Source organism: Pollicipes pollicipes, unplaced genomic scaffold (assembly GCF_011947565.3).
Source record: "Pollicipes pollicipes isolate AB1234 unplaced genomic scaffold, Ppol_2.1 Scaffold_7262;HRSCAF=8765_pilon_pilon_pilon, whole genome shotgun sequence".
Classification (NCBI taxonomy): Eukaryota; Metazoa; Arthropoda; class Thecostraca; order Pollicipedomorpha; family Pollicipedidae; genus Pollicipes; species Pollicipes pollicipes.
In genome coordinates this window covers 17463207-17482148 of record NW_023597055.1, presented here as the reverse complement: position 1 = coordinate 17482148, position 18942 = coordinate 17463207, and the positions used below count along the sequence as shown (strand labels likewise).

Here is an 18942-nt window from a genome sequence, read left to right as displayed (position 1 = left end):
CTGCACGGAAGTATGTGCCGGTTTGGCGGGTGATATCATTGGCGTTCGTGAGTTGGCTCAGTGTGGATCCGTGGTTTTGAGAAACATTCGAATGGGCGGTTTGCGATGGAATGGCGCGAAATTTGTGTTCTCGTGATTGGCTGTACCATTTCCGTTCTAGTACATGGTCGGTATGGGGTGGACATTTGAAATGCATTCTTGATGCTGGCAATTGACACTGATGAGCTGGTACCCGGGTGCAATATCAATTGCAGTATCATCAAACGCCTGCATTCCAAAGCCCGAGACGAAGCTGATATGTTGTACCGTGTCCCTGAATCGAAGCTCTAGCCATGAATATGTATTGCTTGGCACAAACACAGGCTCATTTGTACCTCCTCGGCAACACATCAAACAGAACACTGTAACAATTTCCACACGACAGAATACATTGCGAAGAAATCACACTCGTGCATTCGAACCGTTACAAAACTTTGCGAGTTGGCAGCATCTAGCAAGCGCGCAAACTTCCGTGGCGACGGCCTAATCCACGGCCTATTTTGCGCTTCACTTCACGGCACTTAGTCACGCTTCACTCAGGCTACACACGTACATCGTGCTAACACGCGGCACACCAGCTCACACAGCATCATCTTCCGCTTGTCCGAGCGCCGGCCGCCTAGCAGAACACGCCTTCCAGGCAGCGCATCCGCTAGGCGTGCCGCTGACACGCGGCACGCCAGCTCACACATCACCTTCCACTCGTCCGGGCGCCGGCCGCCTAGCAGAGCACGCCCTCCAGGCAGCGCCTGCCGACCCAGACGAGGAGGACGGCGACGCCGGTGACGGCGGCCGCCCGCCACATCCAGTCTCCGGCGTCGTCCTCGACGGCCAGCCGGAGCCGGCTCTGCACGTCTGCCCGTCTGGAACACGGCGCCAGGCGGCTGACGGGCGCTGGCGGGGCGACACGGGAGGGACGGGCAGACACCAAGCCGGCAGGGAGACTCAGGTTAGGCGGGGCGTGACGGGAGGGACGGGCAGACACCAGGCCGGCAGGGAGACTCAGGTCAGGCGGGGCGAACGGCAGGCTAAACTGACCCAAGGTGATAAGGAACGATCGTGTTGGAGTCGATGCGCGTGTGTTCTTCGTGTGTGAGTATGCGTGTCAGTCAATAGCAGAGGCGCAAGTACAGTCACCAAGTGTACTTGATAACACAGCCTTGTTTTAGAGTTGAAAGAAAAACCATCACGCATATATAACTTTAACATGTGCGTGTTCTGAGCTCCCAGTTATATACAACCACGCTAGAAGTGTTATTCCGGTACGGCCCAACATGGCATTCACATCGTTAAGTGGTGACATTGTCGCTGACAGGTCAGCTACGTGTCAGCCAATTTCCCGCATTCGACCAACAACGCCTGCGCACTTACGATCTAATCTCGCCACGGCCTTTCCTGTACCAATCAACTCAGCGCCAATGCGGCCACAAATCACTTGACCTATCACCACCACAGGCCCAATAAAAAGCCGCCACCTGTGTGCTTCGCCGCTGCGCGCCACGCTCGCCGCCGCGCCGCAGCTGACCTTGACACCATAACCCGGTTGCCGGCCGGCCCGTCGGTTTGCCGGCAGCCAGCCCGACCACGTGATGGACAGTCCAGGAGGACGACGGCAGCCTGTCCAGCGGGGCCAGGACGCGCCCGGCCGGCGGGGCCATTGATCGCCGCACCGGGCCGCCGACAGCCGGCGCCGGTCGGCACGGACAACAAGCCGGCCCGTGCCTGCCCGCGCTGTGCCACGGTCGGGGTGCCGCCGCCGCGCTGCGCCGGACGTCGGCGGCGGCAGCAGCAGCCGACGCAGGACGCTCTGGTTCGGTACGCAGCCGGCAACTGCGGCTGCGTGCAGCAGAGCTACACACGACCACGCGCTGCCCCCCTCCCCTCCCCTCCTCTCCCCCGGCTCGCCCTTGGTTTGTTCCTTGGTTGGTTCTCAATTACGCACGGGTCGTTGGATGCAGTAGGTGATATAAACTGATCGCGAGACACATAGTCGGAAAGATGTATTGAGAGAGCTCAATAATCTTAACTCTGCACTCTTTTGAAAATATCGGTTTGCTTTCTGAAATGACAAAAATAACTGATTTACTTGCCGGTCTTCACCGCATTGACTTCGCTTATTTCACCGTCTTGTTATGTTTGAGTTGTTATCAAAGGCCCGGGCAGCACTAACCGTCGACTTATGGCTACAAAAAGCTGCAAAACTGCAATTCATGATTTAACCGCAACGATCGCTGAACGTCTTCCATAAGGCTCAAATGGGACTCTTAGGCTGCAAGACCGTGCTTTGCGAGACGACTTGCGCGGCTAAAAAGCTCACGTGACATTTAACGCTGTATTCGGCTCTCACGACCTACAAACAGCTCGAAAACTCGCCATCTTCTGCAGGCTTCAGGATCGGTATATTTCCTAGAATAACGGCCAGAAAGACGGTTTTAAATTATCAACTAATAAAAAACGTTGTTCTAGCAACTAGCCTTGCCAGACAACCAAACGTCACGGTGATTGTAACTCATTTCGCAGCCTGGAATGTCTGCTTTTTTCAACCTTTCTCACAGTCTTTTTTCATTCAACCTCAAGCCCAAGCTGAGCTAACTCTGACGTTGTGAGCCATTAAGCCCACAGTCACGCAAAGCACAGCTAAAAAGCTCACATGACTTTTAACGTGTGTTGCTGGCAAAAACGCGTGTTTTGGTAGGCCTTTGCGTATTTTGTCTTTGAACGGCACACATGCAGGGAACGATGATCCATGTGCTAAGGTGTAGCCTTGTACCTGACGAAAGATTGGTTTTGAAATACATATGTTTGGTGTATGGATAAGCCATGCATAGCTTTGCTGCTGACTACTTTTCTGACTGGCCACGTTGTATTACTATTAGAGATTCTTTAATGTGACATGCGCTAGTTTGTGCACACAGTGAACAATTAGGCTCCTCGCTTTAATCGGGCCTATTTCATGAAAACCTCATCACACGCCAGGGCGAGTTTTTAGATTAGGGCTGATCGGCGGGATGGGTCGGGTTTTCAGAATCTCAAAGGGGGCAACCCCAGTGTACACTCACCAGCAGCATCGAATGTGCCGTTTCCACACATTCCTCACGTGCCACTTTGAAATGTGACCAAAGGCGGAAGCTCATAGCATAGGTCAGGGATCAGCACAGGCTTCACACGCCATCGTGTTTGAGAGGTCATGGACAGATGTTACAGCCAGCAATCCACCGTGAAGAACCGGACAGCCAATTGCGTTTCACGTAACAATGACCTCGCGAGCATTTTGCACCTGTATGACAAGGTACATATGCATGACATATGTATGGCATTCGAACGATGAGTAGAATGTGCGATGAGTTTTGTAAGCTGCGATGAGTAAAATGTTTGACAAGGTCGAACAGCTCGACTCATTTTATTCGCTCGCGACTTATCATTCAGTAGTATGTGTATGATCATGCCGTGCTTTGACCAGAAATAATTTTTTTTTTAGACGGACGGGCCGCTGCAGGCGGCGACATCGGTGGTAGTAAGTCAGTTTGGGCCTTATGGAAGGAAGCCCACGGCATGGTTGGTTGAAACTTGATCGAAATATTTCTAGCGGAGCCATGCTATTGTATACAGAAGATGCTGGCGAAAATCTGAGATAAAAAAACGCATGGGACACGACCGTAAAATTATCAAAACGCGTGGAATGAGGACAACAGACCGGCAAACGAACATGACAGAAGTTAACACAACAGGAATATAGGAAAAGCGGCCGCACAGATTTTGAAGCCAAAGCGACGTTTGAAATCACAGACTGCTCATTTGTCGAATGGTGTGCTTCATGTTCTACGTACACTCCCGCCACAGTTAAAATCGAACCGTGGGAGTTAGAGCTTAACAGGCGATTTGCAATATGATGATACGAGCTGAGTACCACAATTTCACAGCTTTATGCAGGCAGTTATCCACCTTCAGCATGCTACGTGGTGCTCGTTAAGTGACTGTGTATTGGCAACATACTGAGTATGTTGACAATATAATCCACGCTCGCTTGATAACCCCTGTTTAACCGACACTTGCCTGTAAACTGCAGATCAATACCTGTCAGCATAAGGACTCTGAACTCATAATATCGCATAACCGAGAGCTCAAGAACTTGCTTGCTTAATTTATGCACCGCACGATCCGACACATAGACCTATGTGTGAAGACATCGAAACCCATCGCAAATAATCGACGTAGATAACCGCTGAGCACGCCAAATGCGCTAAATGTATTAAACTTCCGAGTCCTTAGGCTTTTTCTAAACTTATCAAATTTTATCAAACCCGCAAAATGATTGCTATGGCACATCTGCCCCGTACACAAGCGGTCGTTCTTTGTAGTGCCAACCTTGGTGAAACATGGGCAAATGTATCGAATGTGAGATGACAAATTTACGGCAATGCAATGATCAGATGACCCCTACACTGGACACAAATGTTGCATATCTGCATTCAAAAAGGACGGCGTCACGTTACGCTGCCTGAATGTTCAGATCCGTTGCAAACTCCACGTAACCGGACGGTGGACGGTAGCCGGTGGATGGTGGACGGTGGACCGGACCACACGTCGCGACTTTCCACACCGCATCCACCGGCAGCAGTGCATCAGGACAACGCCTACACTCAAAGCACGGCGAGAACCTAACCCAAGCCACAACAAGGACGCGCCACACGCTCTGCATCGGGCTACGATCTACACGGCCCGCGCTGCACGGTGCAGGGCTCTATTTAGCCGTCTAGCGTTGCTGGGCGGCGTCGCACAATACAGTTGCACAGCCACGGAACAAACGCGACCCGAACATAAGCTTTTCTCGCTGTCAGCGACGCTGGACCGCCCTGCAAATAGAGCTCACGCTGGGAAGGAACTCGCTACCAAGCCAACACAAGGACGGACACCAGGCCGGTGGCAGGTGTGTGCTGGTGGTGAGACTGGCACAATGCGACCCGAGGACGGACAGGGCAGACCAGGACGCCGACAGCACCGTGTCCCACAGCGCCGCTTCATCTGTGTTGCGGTCGATGTATGCTGAGTGACACGCAGACGGGGACTGACGCCTCCACCGCTGTAGAATTTGCTGATTTGCTCAGGCGATCTTGATAACGAGGCTTCGGGAATCGAAATTAAGAGCTGACTTTCATCTGAAATTGTTTCATGTTTGCTGCTCTATATACCTACACTGCGCGGCTCGCTAATTAGTCAGTGGCGGGGGAACCATGGAGGCCGCTTCGGTGCCGCCTATTACTTCAGGCAATGGTGTTCGTTACGCATCGGAACTCTTGCAATTGCCTGATGAGCAAAACAGTGGGACACTTTTTTAAAGCCGAGAGCATGGGGACCAAACTTAACGAATGAAAAAATAAAATGGTCGAGGCCCCAATGACGAACTGGATCTGCCTTTAAACTTGTCGGCTTCTCCAGACGCTGCATCTAAACTCCTATAAAACCGACATGACCTTGCAAGAGTTTTTGTCACATGGAACTTATCATTAAGTGGGGCTTAATGCTACCTTTTGTGTTTATTGTACATCTGCGAACATTGATGGAAAGCTGGACATGATTGGCCCCGGCGTTAGCTGTGACAAACACACCAAGCACACCGAACATTTGAAATGATTTACCGCACCAAGCTGATTTCGGCTGGTATTCGACCATGTTCTTACTTGGAGGATCTGTAAACACATGGCACACGTACAGCAAACTGTCATCAGCATCTGTACGTCCAGAGGAAGTGCTATACATCAAAGTAATTAAGACCTGCAGAATACGGCTGCCCAACCCTCCACCGCCAACAAGCTGGTTAAAATCAAGCTCCTTCCTTATATATTTTCTGTTTTTTTCAATCACGGCAAGGATGAGACATAGGGCGATCCTTAGCAGACAGCTGAGACGACAATTGCAATTACGCTGACAAGGCCGTCTGTTTTGAGCTGGCCTAATGAACTCAGGATAAGCCACATGCAATGATCATTCGCACCATTGTCCTGATCAGAGATATTAATTTATCCACAACGTTTCGGATTGATTTTCCTCCAGCCATTGGCAAGTACTGTTTGGTCGTGAGAAGAGTCTGACTACAGTCAGGATAAGCTCGATGAACACCGGGTTTTAGTTGAGTACCGTAGCCCTGCCAAATCAACGGGAGCAGCTGCCCGCAGCACGCTGGTGACAGACTGTGATCGAGGGGACTGGTCGAATGTGATTGAGAAGACCGGTGGACTGTGAGCTAGAGGACTGGCAGACTGTGAGCGAGAAGACTGACAAACTGTGAGCGAGGGGACTGGCAGACCGTGAGCGAGAGGACTGGCAGTTTTGGGCTCCGCTAGAGCCTCAAGGCCGAGATCGAGATCGAGACTGAGGACTCGAGACTCGAGCTCTGCTAACCGGAGGCTGACGGCCCATGACAGTTTGTGGCAGAAAGTCATACATCGTGTCCATGGTGGGGTTATGGGGAGGGGAAGGAGGGATCAGCCCACAAAGAGATCATCGCTTCGAGGGTCGTGGACTTTTCTGGAGCTTTTCCGGCTCGTTCGGACCGTTGTTCAACTCGAGATCGGAGAGGCATTAATTCTGGATCAATCAGCGAAGCAGACGCTCAGCCGATGTCTCCCAGACGCTACACCGCCTGTGGCACCGAACTGCGGCGCAGAGCTCGGCGAGCGCCCGACCGGGACCGGGGCGGGACCGGGGCCTCTCTGTCCAGTTGGCAACTGACACCGGGCTGCGGCGCAGAGCTCGGCGAGCGCCCGACCGGGACCGGGGCGGGACCGGGGCCTCTCCGTCCAGTTGGCAGCTGACACCGGACTGCAGCAGGGAGTTCAGCGGGCGCTCGACCGGGACCGCGACGGGACCGGGGCCTCTCTGTCCAGTTGGCAGCTGACACCGGACTGCAGCGCGGAGCTCGGCGAGCACTCGACCAGGACCGGGACGGGACTGGGGTCTCTCTGTCCAGTTGGCAGCTGACACCGGGCTGCAGCGCAGAGCTCGGCGAGCACTCGACCGGGACCGGGGCGGGACCGGGGCCTCTCTGTCCAGCTGGCAGCTGACACCAGACTGCAGCGCGGAGCTCAGCGAGCGCTCTAGACCGGGACCGGGGCGGGACCGGGGCCTCTCTGTCCAGTTGGCAACTGGCTGCCGTGAAAGCAGACCATGTCCAGGGTTTGGCCCCCGCACGCACCGCTCATCAACTATGGAGCCGTGCCGGTGGCGTGACGCCATTGACATTTGTCCGCCCACTAAGGCTGCTCGTTTCAGGTGAACTCAATAGAAAAACAGCCCGAGCGTCTCCCTCCTTCCTTCCCGTCCCCACTCGTGCCAGCACACTGTCGGACGCCTGTCGTCACCAACGCCATTACTTCGAACTTCCTCATCATAAAGCGGCAGCTCGGCCGCTTCTGAACAGTCGACGGGCGTGCCACGGGCCATTACCGTCTGTTGATGAGGTGCAGGTCAGCGACGCTGAGGCAGCCGGGCCGCATGACGTGCAGCACCTCTGCTGCCATCTCTCGGCCGGTCTGCACAGCTCCGCTCATGAAGCCGACCCACCGCGTCGCCAGCTCCGTACCGCAGAAATACACGCTGTTAATGTGGAGAGACGGCTCAGCCGGCAGCCAATTAAAAACGACGCGATTTTATTATGCCTTTGTGTACGTCTCGGAGAATGATGAAGCCTATCTGCAATGACACTGACCATTTTCCTATATGTCCACGCGTTACCGTTCGTACGCCATGGTGTCTTGACACTACATACGCCGTAAAACCTTGTGAAAACATCGCTGCAGCCAGTAGCTCTTTACGTAGTGACATAAGAACAGGACAAATTTTCACACACGGGCGGATTGGCACGTAAATTTCATCGCGCATGGCTGTAGTTCTTGTTCGGTTTTCTTCTCCAGCCCTTTCCCGTTCTTCGTGCCGCCCTACCACCTGCCCGTGGGCTAGAACTTCGGTCGCTCTCCCCTTTTGAAGCATCATTTTTCCTCAAAATGCTGTACACAGTGACAATGAGATCAGAGAACGCATGAAATAAATTATTCCTCGTACACCCAACAAAGCGCCCAGTCAGTGTCACTTCAGTCCAAAAGAAAAATTTTCCATGGTCTTTTTGGCAGGCGCGATCACGCAGAGATACTCCCGTGCCCCGAAACGCCACGCCCTGGCTGCGCTGAGCCGAGCTGTTCCTCCCTGGCCAGCTGCCGGTTGACCGCCGTGTCTATGGTCGATCCCAACAGATTCCCCGTGAATGGACTGCGCCCCCGTGAAGCGTCCATGGACTGGGATCACCTCCCCTGCGGTCGCCACTTACTTTCCGTGGGGCTGCCGCAGCGCCGAGTAGGTGCGCATCACGCCGGGGACGGCGAAGCACACGGGACACCCGCCGACGTACGGCTCCTCGGCCCACACCTGTGACACGTGACGGCCAGGTCAGCACAGACCACAGACCATGGGAGGTCAGCACAGACCACGGGCGATGAGTGGTCAGCACAGACGATCACGGGGGGGGGGGCGGACAGACCACTGACCATGGGAGGTCAGAACAGACCATAGACCAGGGGGTCCAGACAGACCACAGACCATGGGAGGCCAGGACAGACCACAGACCATACCTCGACCGGCCTCCCGGTCACCAGACCACGCCTTGTCACGTAACGGGGAGATCAGCACGGCTCACAGACCGTGGGAAGTCAGAACAGACAGGCCACGGACCACATGAGTCCGACACCAGACCATGCGAGACAGACCAGGACCCCACGGGACAGACAAGACACCTCGTAGGCAAGACCAACGACGCAGGACAGTCTCGGACCACGCAGGAAAGACCCACATCATTTGGGATTCTACAAACAGTTAGGCCTTATCCAAGAAGCACACTCCAGGGAAAATAGCACGCAGCGTTGGAGGCGGTGCGAACAGGTAAAGCACCGAGAAAAAGGAAAAGCAAGCAAAGACTGCTGTGACGCGCGTATCATGTTCAGGCAAAGAGGTTAGGTGCAATGTCATATATGTTAGAAACACAACACCGTCGACAACAGGTTAAGGTAGGTGCTATGCAAACCGGCGAAGCGGACAGAAGTGAGCACAAACCATTTCCTGCATTCTGTGCATGGCACTATCCACTTGATTGTGCAACAAAATGAAGAAGATATTTGCGGCATCATAAGCTCATGTATGTCACATCACGACACGAAAAACGGCAAGATCCAGACCTAGGACATTAGTCTAGGTGTTATTAACCTCTAGTTTATGGGGCGTACGCTAATTCCATGACCCACAATGCGGAAACGCATTATCCAACTAATCACATGGCACACGTAGGCCTATGAACCTGACACTGCCGTGCACTGTTCTGCTATTATTCAACTGCATAGTAGCATTACAATACAAGTGATACATTTGTCAGTATATATATATATATATATATATATATATATATATATATATATATATATATATATATATATATATATATATATATATATATATTTGTCTATTTTGTAAACCAATGTCTTTGAGATGCTCGCGACATTTTGAGATCGATCTCACCTTTTCTTGGTATTCAATGTAGCGTTTCACGTCATTTCCGAAGAACTGCGCCAGACTCGTCACAACCGCCTGCTCCCGATCCGACTTCTGAAGAAAAGAAAGACGTCACACTCTTCACACAGATACGCGATCAGTTGCAGAAAACAACCAAGGGCCCGTGAAAGCGAGTGAACCGCCTTGACAACCACGCATCCTTGATCGATAACGAGGTTGAGCCGTTCAGGGGAGGGATAGCATGTTTCCTCATCACCCTGCCACCGTTAAATAAAGTCTAATGAATCAAACCGTAACTTAACTAGTAGTGAACATCGGACAGCAGTGCCTGACGTCGCCTCGCTAAGAAACGACAGCAGGACCTACCGTCTTCCGTCGCGGGCCGAGAAGCCAGCCTATCGTCCCCGGTCCGGACCGAACAGAAAACCCACCGCGGTGGACAGATCAGCCTGTCGTCCTATGTCCGGACCGGACGGAAAACCCACCGCGGTGGACAGATCAGCCTGTCGTCCTCGGTCCGGACCGGACGGAAAACCCACCACGGGCCGACAGATCAGCCTGTCGTCCTCGGTCCGGACCGGACGGAAAACCCACCGCGGTGGACAGATCAGCCTGTCGTCCTCGGTCCGGACCGGACGGAAAACCCACCGCGGGCGGACAGATCAGCCTGTCGTCCTCGGTCCGGACCGGACAGAAAACCCAGCGCGGGTGGACAGATCAGCCTGTCGTCCTCTGTCTGGACCGAACGGAAAACCCACCGCGGTGGACAGATCAGCCTGTCGTCCTCGGTCCGGACCGAACAGAAAACCCACCGCGGTGGACAGATCAGCCTGTCATCCTCGGTCCGGACCGAATGGAAAACCCACCGCCTCTCGCCCCGGGCGTCCGCACCCACCACCTGCCGCCTCGCGCTGCGCCGCACCCACCGTCTTCTTCTGCCAGTCGACGCTGACGCTGCCGGCGATGAAGCCGACGAGAGCGGCGCTGCCCGTGCTGGAGGTGGCGTCGTACACGATGCAGAGTGGGCCCGACTGGCAGCCGTCCACCAGCGCCGCGCCGCCGCCGGTGACCACCTCCCCGGAGAAACCGGCGCTCCTCCAGAACGGCTGCGGCAGACGGGGGCGCCGCCTTAACAGTCGCTACTGCACTGTCGCAGTTTTTTTGTTTGTTTGTTTTGTTTTGTCTTTGTTAGCGCAGCGTATGTTTCGGCAGCACGCTCTTCGTGCTTCATTTACGCCACACATAACGTTTTATGGTTAGACTGAAACACGTGCCATTTGACAGAACAGAGTAAATCATGGTCATAAATGATACCTCATACATGGAAGACGTACAGCTCACTTATTTGGTATGATACCTTTTAAACTCAGTTATCACCGCAAATTACGATTAATTAAGCACATCACAATCGAAGCTGCGCCGCTGTGGACATGTGCACACGGCTCATTATCACCAGCAGCATCACCGACCTCCTCAAACGTGACGACGAACTTGATGAGGTGTCCTATGGGCATGCCCCTCAGGATCTGCTGTTTGTCTGGGGAGAGGGGCGGCCGGAACTCCACGTTGATCAGCTGATTTGGCGGCATTGACGAAATGACGTATTCGCCTGGGGGGGGGGGGGGGGGGGGGGAGGGGCGGTAGTGCAGTGGATGCCTGGTTGGTTACGCTTCTGCGTTAACCACTGCGCGTCTGGGAAACCAGAGGTACGGGGTTCTTTTCCCCGCGGTGCCCGCCCTTCCTGCCAGGGTGAGAGGCAGGCGATGCCATATAGCCTTACCAGCCGAGTGCGTCGTAAAGTCCCAATAGCATACACATCACGAGATCACGCATTCGCCTGGACGGCCACAGTGATGCGCGTGATGTTCGGTGTTCGACAGACAGCGAATACAATGCGTCTAAAGCTTTGGGATACCGCGGGAACTGACTCACCAGTCGTATAGGGGGTTGAACTGGGACACACGGATTGTTTGGCACAGAACGCATTGGCACTAGCGCTTTGAAGACAGCCAAGAACGTTCAAAGTCCTGAGATCGGGCTCGGCTAGTTAGTCCAGGATCAATGTTATTTTGGGCACCTGCGGTTATTATGAATGATGTCATGGGCCGTGGAAACACGCAGTGACGTTGAAACGCCGCAGACAACACCGTAACGCAACTTACTTGCCGCGTAACCGCCGTTCAGGTATTGGTCGAAACAATGCATGCTGTAGTACTGTTATTGGTCAGAATATTCAAACGGCACAACATGATTGGCAGATAGATGTTAGACGATACCTTACGCGATAGATGACGTCATGTGCAAATATAACCCAACGCATTGAGCCTAGTCTTTCTCAAAACGTTACTACCTCATCACTTTTTGACAATATCAAGTTACAAATCCATTTTCATTCTTCCTCTGGCTGAATTTTGTTATTTGTGATTGCCCCAAAGGTAACACACAAACATTACGCACGCACAAATTAGAGACGGAACAGGATGAGCCGCAGTGACTGGATAATTCCTGTAAAAGAAAGTTAGTAGTGTGCTTTGTGACACCAGCTGAAGGAACGGGGAAAATACATGAGCAAACCGTGCAATCAAAAATAGCAGCGAAAATAGCCGCTGCCTAAGGCTAAAGCGGAAAAAAATCCTTGTCGCTCTGCGATGCCAACCCCACTAAATCGATTGTCCATATTATCCTAGAGCACACCGACCCACAAATGTTACGAATTTCTTAATTACAGCTTTCAGAAGTGAATGACACACTGACAGCAAAGGTGAACAATCGAGGACACGGCGGTACTCACAGTGGAAGGTCCTGCCGGTGCCGGTGGTGACGGTGACGGTGCCGTCCTCCTGACTGATTCTGGTGACCGGCTCTCGCAGCAGCAGACGCTGCTCCCCAACGCGCGCCGCCAGCAGCTTCGATATCTGCTGCGTGCCGCCCTGCGCGCCCCACAGGATCGCGTCACGCCAGCCGGCAGCACTCAACAACGGGCTCGGCGCCACTGAGTGCTGCTAGGTGCGAGGTGTGCTTAGGCACGAGGTACGTTTGTGCGTGCGCTCGTGAGCTAGTCAGCTGCACGACCTTCGCAATAGAGGAAAAATAGCAGATGTCGTCGAAATTGCTGAGACTACGTTTTTTAGAAGAAGACGTGTCTGCTTTAAATCTGGCTGCCATCCCCTTCGAGGCAGCCGCCTCGCGAAGGGATGGTTCGGTTAGGTAAGGTTAGCTCCCAGCGCTCCCGCCATTTTCGTTGTGGTTGCGTGTATGTAGCGTATGCAAATGGACGAGTGTGGTTGATTAAACTGCGTCTGTGGCTACTTTTTTGTAACAGACGCACGTAACAGTTGTTTGGATACAATGTGTAGGCGCCCACAGTCGTGCTTTATAAGGATGTCGTCGTTTTCACTATCACTCAGAAATGGTCTTAAAACCCCTCACTAGCCTTGCATTGCCTGCAAGGAGCTGCACGAAATAAGTTGTTCATGACACCAACGACAGCAAGTTTGAACACAATACAAATGCAGTCGGGAGTTTTCTCACACAATGCGATCGCGCTACTCCGCCCGCTACATTATGTGACCGTTCAGCACTCCAGCGACACGGACATGACAAGGGCACTCGTCCACATGCTAATGGATCGGAGGCCATTCGTTAACGCTAAGCAAACATGCAGTCAGACCCACTATCGTAAAAACCAAAGCACTCTACGGCGGTCCAGACATCGCTCCCACATGCCGACAGCCAAGAACTCGACGGCTGTCGGTGCCATGTCGTGCCTTTCGGCAGTCAATGGGTCGTTCCGGAAATAAGGTCCTTGTCCCCAGCCCCAGCACCACTCGTCCCAGACGGAACGTGCGGCCTCGCCATCTCCCTCCACATCGCACTGTTCTGTCATTTCCACCCGTTGAAGTTCAAGGAGGCCGCCACCTCTGCGCGCCGACTCACCTTGACCTTGAACTCTTGAGCTGACCCCGGGGTCGCCTCGAGGAGCGGGGTCAGACCGCCGGCGGCGTGCACGTCCACCAGGAAGTGCAGCAGACTGACCCGGGTGGAGTCGCAGCCTGCCGCGAGCCATGGCACAGACGGTTGATTTTTCATGTTCAGACCAGTGACCGCGGTACAGACCGACCACGACATGGGTCAGGTCAGGCCAGATCAGGTGAGGATCGTCGCCCGTCCCACCCCAATAGCCAGAGGTGCAGTTTGCAAAAGCTTGTCAACGGGTGAAGCAGAGAAGAATGGTTAAACCTGTCCTGATAATAATAGGAAACGGGTTTCTCCCCGGATTCTCAAAGCTGGGGATGGGGACCTGTGACCCTCTTTCCCCACCGAATACAAAACTGCCTCTTTGCTCATGGCTGTTAGCTTTTGGCATGATGATAACAACTTAGGCTGTTTCAAGACCTGGGCTTTACTTCCCCCCCCCCCCCCGCCGTCAAAAGGCATGGGGAGACTGCAACAATCATTTTTGATATCTTAACTCACTCATTTCTTGAGTTTCCACGGACCTGATGATGCAATTTGAAATTGCTGAAGGCTTGGACACCCTAAAAGGGCAGCAGCATGTGAAACACACTCAGCCAAAGTAACCTCTCTGTTTCAGACAAGATAGTTTGGTTACGAGCACGTCGCCGCAAAGAGAACTACGCAAACACCACCGAAAATCAAAACTGCAGCACCGAACCGAAGCAAACCCGAGCCAACCGTAGCGGATCCCTCCACATACAGCCTATATGACCTTGACCTACCAAAGATGACCTTACAGGCCGAATCAATGGCCTCGAGGGCAGCTTCATTGCTGATGTGGCTTCGAGCGAACGAGTCGGCGGTGTGGCCGTCCAGCTTGCTGATGGTCTTGTCGCGGCACGGACTCAGAGGGGAGCAGCGGCGGGCCAGCCGGTCCACCTGAGGAGCACCAGGGAGGGAGGGAACGAGTCACACGGCGCCGGGGCATCACAGGTCACAAGGTCCGAGGCTTCGGCCGGGGGAGGGGTAATCAACGTTAGGAGGATGCTGATTACATGCGACCAAGCATGGCTGCCAATGAGGCCGAGGTTGGGCACTTCCCTAGGGTTCACTTCTCAGCGCCTGTAGCGTTTTTTGTGGTCGTGTGTAATGAGTGTTCGTGGCATCAACTGACTTGTGCGAAACTGGGCTTGATGCGCAGAGAGTGTGAGCCACGAAGACCGCACAGCGCCATTACATATGTGAGAGAAGAGAAAAAGCTCCGTGCCCTTACCCGGAGACATGCTTCAAGTATCAACCGACACAGGACTGCTGGACTGCCAGACATACTTTTCCTGTAAACACTACGGAGGATACAACTTCCTCGACATACGCAGTGCATGTCCAAGGTTCATGAGGACGTCGTCGTTTCGACCCAGGTGGAGACAAAACGACGACATTCTCACGAGCCTTGTGTTCAGGTTGATCTGTTCACGAGAGCTCCTTGCAAGAGGATCTAGAGACCAGACCTAACACAACCCAGACCGGTTCCGGAACACACGGAGTAGATGGAGCACGGCAACACTGAGGCCTCGCCTTCCAGATGAAGAGCTGCAGCTGGACGAGGCCCCACCACGAGCCCAGGTTGGGTATGGTGCTGCGGTACGTTCGGATCCGCTCCCCTCCCAGCTGCATGTACTTGGTGCCCTGTTGGGTGGGGACGCAGTAAGTGGTACAGATCTCGCAACTGCGCGGAGCAGGCGGGTACAATAACTAGATAAATGACGTCGACGCCGTGGAAGTTGGAATGCCACTGTCCAAGGGCCTGGCATTTATCCATCAAACCAATAGAGACAATGAGGCTGCAGGGAGAAGTCTTCAAAATCCTGCAGTTTAACCCGGTTGTTTAATGGCTGCGACGGCACTGGTTCGATCCCTGACTAAATGGTAGCCACGGCGGCTTGAACTATCTTATAGCAGCAATAATCCCATAATAGTTGTGACACGTTGTTTATCCACCACCTGGCAGACCTTGCTGCGTCATCATCGCCTCGTAATCATCAGCCCGGTTGACCACTCACTCCCCGAGCACACACACACGCACCTACTTGCACGTGCGCGCGACCGCACGCACACACGTACACACCCACTCACGCACACACACACACCCTCTATACCTTGATGTACTGGGGATACACTTCGAGGCCGAGTTCAGTCAGCGTCTCCATGATGTCGGTCTGCACGGTGCCGACCCACTGGCCACCCAGGTCAAACGTTTCCGTCTTGCCATCCCTCACGCGCATCTCAGTGCTGAATGTCCGTCCACCCACTCGATCTGAAGCAGGGTCATCAGCTGCACAGCTGGCTCCAGCGCTGCGTCCAGCGTCCGCTTCTCAGCTTCGATGCCCCAGGAACCCTGGGATACTCCTCAGACGCGAGGGGCGGGGTTTTCCGCGGTCGATTCGTGAGATTCCGCATTTTCATCACTAGCTCAGCAAGCAGTGGGGTCGAGTGAAGCCGACTAATCCAGCCTTTCGCTCTAGGAAATCAAGCAAATACTACCCATTAATCCTTTTACTGATCACGCTTTCGCCACCACCCCAATCATTTAGTTCCATCAATCTGTCTTCAGTATACAGGAGACCGCGATGAACCACTGAACTGCCCTCTAACGCCGGCACACACTGATTAACCGCATACGACCTCTGTCTCCAATATAAGCGGTTTCCGCGGCCAGCGCGCACCATACATGCGTTCAGTGACCCTCGCCAACCTTACGAAACAGCGGGCATGGTCCGCTTGCGTCTCAGTGTTCCGACCGATAGTGTATTGGCACATTCCGAATCAACGGTTGTAGTGCATGCCATTTGTTTAGAGGCCGCCACGCTTTTCACAGTATTGGCTCGACCGAAAATCGGGTTTCTGGAAAAGTATTACGTGCGCTCCTCGCTCAGTTCCAATTCTAGTGCGGGCTCAATGGGGGACGAGCACCATACAGTATTAAGTTGCTAAAGTCGTGTTTAAGTCCGCAGCGTCTTGATTGAAGACAACGCGCAAAAGTATCATGATCCGGACGTTCGCAATCTGTCGGGGTTGAACAACTGCTCGTTGCAATATTTTTCGGAGGGGGACGCGGGACGCGGGGAGGGGGCCCGCTTGAGGAAACATAAAGCTGGAAAACTATTTTGACAGGTCCAATCTCTTTAAGCCCGGGCGTCTCTCATCTGCCACACCGGGCCATTAGACCGGTGACCCGCACCAACAACGGCAGCCCGACAACCGCGCGGGAGGTCATCGCCGCGTGACTGACCTTTGGCCTCCAGCACGCAGAGGTCGACGGTCGGGTCACGTTTCAGGATCTCGTGGGCGGCCGTGAGGCCGGCGATGCCTGCGCCGATGACGACCACGTCGCAGGAGACGGCCGAGCCGGTGCCGACGACGTCCGACCAGCTGGACGTGGCCCGCTCCTCCAGTGACGTCATCGATGACGCCGAGGACGGCTCGGCCGAGGTTGACGGCGGACGAGCCGACTGCATGCTGTGGGGAGGGACACTTAACAATTAACAGGTGATAGGGCTTGAGGGAGTCATGTAACGCGCCACGACGGCAACCTTCGTGGGTTATGTTCTAATGTTTTGGATGGATGAGATGGTTCGACCATCTGCCTGTGAGTTGCCGTGCCCTATATGCTCAGTCTAGATCTAACGATTTGACTTCGCGGTACGATAACCAATACATTTAAGCATCGACGTGCGACGTGGTTGTCGGCGGTCGCGACTCGGCGCTCACATGTAATGTAGGAATTTGTTGTCGTCACTTGAAAGCCATGCCCATGGCCTCTCTGTAATTTATGTAAGCTGGGTGTTGGAAGCCAAGATTTCGAGGGGAATCACGTGTCTGCAAATCGTCTTGGCCATGATCAGAAAACCGGGACTGCGGATGTTCTCCCACTAAATGGGCATTCACATCCTTTCCATGCCACCCTGCTTACCGATCCGAGAGCGTTTCTACCTCGCAGACAAATTACCGAGTGTTGCACTGCCCGACTCCTCTAATGAATACACGTTCCGATATGTCGGAAACGAGCAAAAAGAAACAGCGTTATCAAAAGAAACAGGAGCGACTACGGATTCATTAGCAGCCAGCATTAGTGGGGCGGAGGTGCGAGGTAAGAAGCATCTTCTCAAACCTCATGTGATAGCGTTGGTCAATCAGCAGGAGAAAGGAGTTCGGGTAAAGTTAGTTCAGTGACCTGTGACGTCACTTCTGAGCGTTTGCAGGTATCAGTTGCCCGACGTGTGAAGCCCACAAGCTTTAGAACAGGTCCGTTACCTTACCTAGGAATATGAACGTCACGGTTTTACCTAGTTTCATCTCAAAGATGATCTGGACGCTGACTCGGAATATGAATACTCTTCTGTACCATTCCGTCTGATCCAGGCTTGCTTTTAACGGCCAGATGGCGTGGCGTTTGTTATGTCATTCCAACCTGTCATGGTTGTTCATCGGCCTCTTTTTTAGCATGTAAATGATAATCAAGTGCAGGATTCTGTACCTAACGCTTTGATCAATCATTTAGCTTCTGTGAGACCTCTCGACCCGACCAGCGCCTGGCTTTGTCGCCATCAAAGCAAAATGTTTCACGAGTTTGAGGAATTTCGTGTCGTCGACCTGACCTGGGAGGTCGCCTGTAGACCTGAAGCCGTAAGGTCGGATGTCGTCTGCTTGTTCGTACGACGGGCGACACGCTTATGTTTTGTTTTGCAAGCTTAACTCAATAAGGGGCCAAACGGAAGTTTAAGCTCGAAAGTCGGGGATTGAAGACGGTGAACAAAATGCGTGACGCAACTTCTGCACAGTCCCTTAATGCAAACAAAAATCCTTACGGACATTGATTTCGGTCCGTACTACATGGACACTGCAAGAAATTCCTATCAGCGTTGATCAATGCCCAAACTGATCCTGCCACCAATCATCTGTTTTCCCAGCATGTAACCTTTAGACAAAAGCATAGCGATGACCTCACGATGCCAACAAGCGTTCCCTGGAAGTCGCACGACATGAAAGACATGAAGCTCACGGTAACTGACCTGGAGCTGTCTCCGCTGCCCAGCGGCCGCCGCGGCACGACTGGCGATCCCCACCGTGACTCCCGGCTTGACGCAGTATCAACCATATCTGCGACCTCACCAACTGTTCTCTATCAGGCGATCGCACCGACCGCGACCTTCAGACGGCGGTAATGCAGCGTCGTGACCTCGAGGCGTTGCTGGGCGCGGTGCCGCGCGCACGTCAGGGCTTGCGGCGCGGGTGGAGGTTCACGCGCAGCGTCGGGACGGCTGTCGCTCACGGTTTGAAGACGGCGGGAGTGGAAGTGGAAATCGAAATGTGGGTTAGGGCTTCCACTTTGGGCCT

At 53.6% G+C, this 18942-nt stretch overlaps 1 protein-coding gene across 1 annotated transcript; it reads right to left on the bottom strand.

The window, feature by feature from the left end:
- Positions 1-351: 351 nt before the first annotated feature.
- Positions 352-18640, bottom strand: LOC119113951 (putative flavin-containing monoamine oxidase A). The gene is made up of 14 exons (XM_037238184.1): positions 18618-18640; positions 16838-17064; positions 15705-15862; positions 15124-15234; positions 14331-14487; positions 13528-13643; positions 12383-12521; positions 11061-11200; positions 10518-10697; positions 9598-9684; positions 8360-8457; positions 7483-7632; positions 5718-5726; positions 352-902 (listed from the first exon to the last, which is right to left on the bottom strand). Exons 2-14 carry the CDS (start codon positions 17061-17063, stop codon positions 761-763), a joined length of 1713 nt encoding a protein of 570 aa, XP_037094079.1. The 5' UTR covers position 17064; positions 18618-18640; the 3' UTR covers positions 352-760.
- Positions 18641-18942: the final 302 nt, after the last annotated feature.

Coding starts and splice junctions, on each gene's coding strand:
- LOC119113951 (XM_037238184.1), bottom strand. CDS start 17,063: ATGCAGTCGGCTCGTCCGCCGTCAACCTCGGCCGAGCCGTCCTCGGCG. Junction 15,863..16,837: donor CTGCGTGCTGGAGGCCAAAG/GTCAGTCACGCG, acceptor ACCCTGCTTCAG/ATCGAGTGGGTGGACGGACA. Junction 7,633..8,359: donor CTGCGGCAGCCCCACGGAAA/GTAAGTGGCGAC, acceptor CCACATTAACAG/CGTGTATTTCTGCGGTACGG.